The sequence below is a fragment of the Capsicum annuum genome, chromosome 1 (assembly GCF_002878395.1).
Source record: "Capsicum annuum cultivar UCD-10X-F1 chromosome 1, UCD10Xv1.1, whole genome shotgun sequence".
NCBI classification, from domain to species: Eukaryota; Viridiplantae; Streptophyta; class Magnoliopsida; order Solanales; family Solanaceae; genus Capsicum; species Capsicum annuum.
In genome coordinates, this window is record NC_061111.1 from 12,474,626 (window position 1) to 12,481,963 (window position 7,338).

Sequence of the window (7,338 nt, forward strand, 5' to 3'; positions counted from 1 at the left end):
TAAGATCAATCTAATTAAATGCTAATGCACCCGACCAATTTTTTATTTTAGTAAATGCTTTTATATGTTTTATACCTATTTTCATATTTCACATCGAGTTTAATAGGTGCTGGAACACCTCCAAAATATATCTAGGTACGCCCCCTGCATCTTATCATGATTATGAATTGAGACAAAATACAAGTTGAATATTGTGAAAAGTTGCTATTATATTGCAGGTCCAATTTGTAGTAACTTTTTTTTTTTTTTTAAAGGAAAAGGTAGACAAATAAGTTAGTATGGAGAAAATTAAAAAGTTAAACAGTTCATATTGCGATAAAATACAAGTTGAATATTGTGAAAAGTTGCTATTGCGGGTCCAATTTGTAATAACTTTTTATTTTATTTTTTAAAAGGAAAAGGTAGACAAATAAGTTAATATGGAGAAAATTAAAAAGTTAAAACAGTTTATATTGATTATCTGCTTTCCCATATCTTAAGTAACAATCCTTAAAAAAGGGCAAATATTCTGTTTTAGAAGTCGAACAAGTCAATATCATTTGTACCTTTTGAAATTTCCCAAATTCCCTTATTGTTAGGAAATATGTAGTACTCTTTCTGTCCGTTTTTAATTTTCTGATATATTAAAACTAATTCTTTTAGTATATTTTTACTTTAGCAAATTTGAAAAAAAAAAAGTGATTGATTTTCTCGAATTTTAGCATTAATAAATATTTAATTAAATTCTTTTAAGAAGGATGCAAAATGCATGCTTGAAAAAAAAAAAAAGAACTCCATCCTTAATTAGAAATTTTGGATCGAAGCCTGAATATAAAAAAGAAATTTAATTAATGAGTGATCTTTCTTAAATGAGCTTCATATATCACAAAAGTGAATTAGTCAAGACGCTAACACGAATATTACGTGGAAAGCACCTTAAGAAAACAAATACCTCAATAAGTAAAAGGAACTATTTTACTACTATATTACTTTTCAATATACACAACAATAACAACAACAAACTTAGAGTATTTACACAAAGTGGGATATAGGGAGGGTAGAGTATACGCAGATTATACCGCTACCTCAGCTGAAGTAGAGAGGTTGTTTCTGAATAGACCCCCAACTCATGACAGATAACCAATATAATAAAACATACAAGAAATCAACAAACAACAGGTGACATACCGCTAGATAAAAAAGAAACAAGACATCCACAAAGTAATATTATAAACTCGCTAAACAAAAACATAAACATCACCACAACACCCTGGTTACTTGGCTACCAGACACTACAAGCATATATACAAATCAAGCACTCTTACTTACTATAACGAACGTACTCCTACGTACTAACCCTCTACCCTAATTCGCGCCCTTCACACCTTCCTATCAAGGTTATATTTTTCTTAAGTTGTAACCGCCCGATGTCCCGCCTAATCACCTCCCTCCAATATTTCCTTGGCCTATCTCTACCCTGCCTAAAACTATCCATAGCCAGCTTCTCAGTTCTCCGAATTGGAGCATCTGCGTCCCTCCTCATCACGTGTTCGAACCAACGCAACCTCAATTCTCACATCTTGTCCTCTACCAAAGCCACATCCACCTTCACCCGAATAATCTTATTTCTCACATTATCTCTCCTGGTAAGTCCACACATCTACCGCAACATCCTCATCTGGGAGTTCTTAACCGGCCAACACTCTGCTCCATACAACATAGTCAGGCGGACTACCACTCTGTAGAACTTACCTTTAAGCTTAGACGACGCCTTCTTATCACACAAGACTCCCGAAGCGATCCGTCATTTCAACCACACTGCACTAATATGGTGTGAGACATCCTCATCAATCTCTTCATTCCCTTGAATCATAGACTCAAGGTACTTGAAACTCTCTCTTTTCTGAATAGCTTGAGAATTCAATTCAACGACCACGTCCTCTTCAAGCTGCAAATCACTATACTTACATTCCAAGTACTCCATTTTCATCCTGCTTAACCTAAAATCTTTAGACTCAAGAGTTTGTCTCCAAACCTTCAACTTATCATTAACTCCACCTTGAGTCTCGTCAATTAGTACAACATCATCGGCGAATAACATACACCAAGACAACTTTCCTTGAATACTTCGCATCAAAAAAATCATCACTAAGGCAAATAAAAATGAACTAAGAGTTGATCCCTGATGCAATCATGTAGAGGCGGATTCAGGATTCAAACTCTACCAGTGTCCAGAAGTCAAGAAATATAGGTGAAATCGTGTTTTGGAAATTGAGAGAATAGGAATTGTGTTTTTTTCAATTTGAATGAGAGAGAATAAATTATTTTTTTAATAATTATAGAAATTTAAAAAAAGGATTAAAAATAATAACTAATTGTATAATTAATTCAATGTAATTAGCATAATATTATGCAAAACATATTTACGCCTGCTAAGAAGCAGGCATTGCTTTAAAAAATATATATATGTTGTTGCTGCCAGCAAAGTCGAACCCGCGACTTTAGGGCCAATAAAACTGCATGTTGCCAGTTGAACTAGATATCACTTTGATATAAAGGGTGACAAGTTTATTATGTGAATATATCACTGTATATTGCTTTAAAAAAATATTTGTTGCCAATAAGGGTTGAACCAGCAGCCTTTGGGTCGCTAAAAACGCACCTTACCACTTGCACTAAATATCACTTTGATATTGTGGGTGGCAGGTTTATATTTGAATATATCAGTGTATTTATACCTATATATAGAGAGAGTTTCCGTCGGAGTTTGGGGTGGTGTGCCACCTTCACGGGCCTTAATAGATCTGCCCATACAACCATGTCAAAACAGGAAAGTGCGCTGAATCTCCTCATACTGTCCTCACATGAGTCTTCGCACCATCGTACATATCCTGGATTGACCCAATGTACGTCACAGGCACCCCTCCAGCCTCCAAACACCTCTACAGAATCTCTCTATGAACTTTGTCATACGCCTTCTCAAGATCAATGAACACCATGTGCAAGTCCTTCCTCTCCCTAAACTGCTCCACTAATCTTCTCACGAGGTGAATGACCTCCGTAGTCGAGCGATCTGACATGAAACTGAACTGGTTTTCGAAAATAGTCACAATCATCCTCAGCCTCAACTCTACCGCTCTCTCCTAAACCTTCATGGTATGACTCAATAATTTAATATCCCTGTAATTGTTGCAACTCTACCACATAGCAAGATACTACCTCCATCCCAAAATACCTGTTCCAAATTTCCTAATTTGATTTCCTATTTTCATGTCTTTTTTCATTAAACAAGAAATGATAATTTTTTTTCAATATTTTACCCTTTGCATTAATTACTTTTTCTTCAAATTAAAATGTAAACATCATTTAATAGGAATACTATGGTAAACTAATTATGTTATTAATTATTTTTTTTAATCAATGTGTCATCTCAATTTGGGATGGAGGGAGTACGTAGAATATAAACCAGAGGGAACAGTTAAAAAAAAAATGCACGTGATTGCAAAAGTCGGGTAAATTTTCTTCATGTTAGAAACTTCAAGGAAGCTGAATTACGCCGCAGCAAATTCCAAACTTTAATTTCTTTCAACAAAACATTATTTTAATTATTCAAATCATGAAAGTTAGCTTAATGAACCACTTTTCTTATAAATACTCCACTCTCATCTTCCACCTACAATGTTGTAAGCTTCATCTCTTTCCTCTCAGCAATCCAAAAGAAAAAAAAAAAAAAAAAAAAAAACACTAGTTTTCTCGAAATTTCTTGTTCATTTTCATCCTTTTCCAAAGAGAAAAATACAACCAAAGATGTTTGGAAATATAGACTTTGAAAATGATTATGCTTTACTTCAATCAATTAAGCTTCAGTTACTTGAAGATTGGGAATGGGAAAATCCTCCAGCAACATCTTCAGAAAATTATGCTTCCTCTTATGGCAGAAATAACAGCATGGAGTCCAATACCAATACGCTTTCTAATGTCTTTTCAAATGAATTTGATTATACGCTTTCTAATGTCTTTCCAAATGAATTTGATTATACAAGCGACAGTACATTTGTGTCCGATTTCCATAATGATTGCATTGGACATGAACGGCAACCTTCCAGTGTGAAATCGGAGCCTGAAATTTGGAACTTCTCCGAATATGCTGCGCCGCCAGAGACACGTGTAGTAGTGGCGCCGCCGCCGCCAGAGCCGGTGGTGAATGCGAGGCATTATAGGGGAGTGAGACAGAGACCATGGGGGAAGTTCGCGGCGGAGATAAGGGATCCGGCGAAGAATGGAGCGAGAGTGTGGCTTGGTACATATGAGACAGCGGAGGATGCAGCGTTGGCTTATGACAAAGCGGCGTTTCGAATGCGGGGGTCACGTGCATTGCTGAATTTTCCATTGAGGATCAATTCTGGCGAACCGGAGCCCGTTAGAGTTGGTTCAAAAAAGTCATCAACCTCGCCGGAATGTTCTTCTTCTTCCTCCTCGTCATCGGGGAAGAGGAGGAAGAAGATCCCAGTATAAAATGGGCCAGGTCGGGTTAGATCGATTTCTAGTGATAAATATTCAGGGTGTTTGATTAATGGCAATAAGGATATGAATCTCGGAATATTTCCTAAAATTATTTTATTTCATGAAATATCCCAAGTTATAATGAAGTCATTTCATCAAGCAAATGATCCCTTAAGAGTTTCGATAGGACTATAGACTTGCGTTTTTTCTTTTTTGGCTAAGTTAGGCCTTTGGTTGAATGAATGTATTTCTACTGTAAAGTAGTAAGTAGTAACTGTCCTAATGATGAAATTCTTCTTTATTTTCCAATTAATGATGTAATTTTCGTTGAAAATGGTTAATTTTATTAGTCTAGAGACCAATCGAACATTTAAAAGTGCCTACATCCTCATTGGACATATAACGATTTTATCGTAAGCAATATATATTAATGTTTTAAAAGGAAGATATCTATCAATAGTAAGGCCAACATGAAAGTCTTTTTAGCCAACCTAATTTTAATTTTAAATAATTGAATTAATCTATCAAACTGATTCTAGAAAAATAAAACATTAAAATTAAAAAGGAATGAAGGAAGTAGTTATTAACATCTGAGACTTCGGCTAAATCTGCAATTAAAGAACAATTATTGTAAAAAAATTAATTTCTAAAATATGTACATTATACAAAGCACGTTAAAAAACAAGTATTGTACAACTTTCACATTAAAAAAAAAATATTGTACTACTTTCTTTTTCAAATAGACTACTATTGCGTTATTAGATATTATTTGTCTTACTCTATTTTGTAGTTGTTACCGATAGTATATAAGAAATTTATTGAATCGACTTTTTTTAATGAATAAATGTGAGAGATTGTGATTGCAATTTTTGAATATGAAATTCAAAGGGTTCAAATAGGAAAGGATATTCTGGATCATAGAACTATAAAGAAATACACAATTAATTAATATTTATCGGGTTTGAAAAAGAGAGAGAAAATGGTTCAAATTTCTTATTTTAATTTTTTGAACCGAGAGATAAATCGGAATCCTTATGCATATATATACAAATGGTCCAATGGGAGCGAGTATTTCCAGGGAACATTTGATTTTTCCTTTCAATCATGCTTGTTGCATTTATTTTGAGTCGAATGTCTATAAAAAACAACCTCTTCATCTCACAAAATATCTTATTTTTCTTATATTCCACTCGTAGGAAGAAATTATTATGATGATAGAGGTTAAGTTTCTGTTATTGTCAATAAAACATTTCTTAATCCATTTTTCTTGTCTTTGTTTCCTCTTCCATTTTCAATTAGGATTATGTCATTAGGCATGCAGTATTTTTTTTCAACTCTTTCTTTGACCACTTAATGATGTAACACCCAAAATAGACCAATAAGAGTTATACAAACCACTTTGACCAATAGCGTGTTGGGTTCGAAATCGAGAGAGCGTCATGCAGAACTTATTAGTTGCAAACTGTGAGACGATAAATAACATGACAATGAAAAACAAATACTAAAAATATATTACTAATATGATTTGGTCAAACGACCTACATATTAAAAACTAATATTGAAAAAGATAAAATCTATTGAAAAGAACATGAAACATGTTGAGAGAAATCTCCCCCTAAACAAAATTTTTGATAACTACATATTATGTTATGGTATGAGAAGGGGTTTCTATTTATAGATGTCCAAAACCTTTCCTCCAAGAAAGAGGTTAGTCAAATATGAAAAAGAATTATAATTTTTTGTTTCAGAAAAAATAAAAGTAATTATGATGACTTTTGTTTTTCTTGTAAGAAAAAATAAAACTTAAATATAGTAAGAAAATCAGGGCAAAAATCCTAACATAGCGTAGCCAATTTAATTTAGAGGGAAATTATTATTTAAACGAAATCTTACCTCATATTATTTGAAGTTTATAAATTATCAAATTTATAACTTGTCTTAGCTATTGAATTTGTTTGAAACTGTACTTAATATTATAACTCCACCCTTATCAAACCTTCACTCACAGGCGACAATGTGAAAAATATTTAGCTAATAATTTATGATAAATATTAGGTAACTTGATAAAAACAACAATTAATCTTTAAAATATTTTATAATGTTGCTAGTACATATATAATGAATAAAGGTAGCTTCCATTATCAATACAGCTTACGTTAATATTGTGTATCAATGACCTGGTCTACGTTGTGAAAATTTTCTATTGAGGGTGTGTTTGGTACGATGGAAAATATTTTCCATGGAAAATATTTTGTTGCAAAATGTTTTCCTGGAAAATAAGTTGATTTTCTACTTATTTTCTCATGTTTGGTTGGTGAGTAGAAAATATTTTCCGAAAAATATTTTCTGGTGTTTGGTTGGTGAGTAGAGACTATTTCTTAGGAAAATATTTTCTAGTGTTTGATTGGTGAGCGAAAATTTTATTTTTTAGAAAATACTACTAACTGTTAACTAGTATGTCAGTGCCTCTAGCAACTCAACAATTTGTAAGAACTAATTTAAGCATAACAAATAATAGCAATATCGAATACTAAAATATTAGAATCACTAAATTTAAGCAACTATTAATTGAGCAATCTCAAGATACTACAATCAATAGAAATATAACGGAACGACAAATTTATTCAACCTCGTGAAACAAGTTACATCGATGACAAAATGAAATATGCAATTAGCAAAAGTAACATAGGTAAGTCTTCTTCTATGCATATGAAAATAATAATACATTCAACGAACATTGGAAATAAAAAAAATTCGGGCTTCACTATTTTTTATTTCAAGCAGTGAAAAATTGAAGCAAAACACAGTGAAAAATATTTTCGAGTAATGTAAATTTTTGAGAAATATGAATTTTGA

At 32.7% G+C, this 7,338-nt stretch overlaps 1 protein-coding gene across 1 annotated transcript; it reads left to right on the forward strand.

Moving 5' to 3' along the window:
- The first annotated feature begins 3,604 nt into the window (after positions 1-3,604).
- On the forward strand, positions 3,605-4,791 carry LOC107853116 (ethylene-responsive transcription factor 2). The gene has a single exon (XM_016698130.2). It carries the CDS (start codon positions 3,787-3,789, stop codon positions 4,492-4,494), a length of 708 nt encoding a protein of 235 aa, XP_016553616.1. The 5' UTR covers positions 3,605-3,786; the 3' UTR covers positions 4,495-4,791.
- The last annotated feature ends 2,547 nt before the right edge of the window (positions 4,792-7,338 follow it).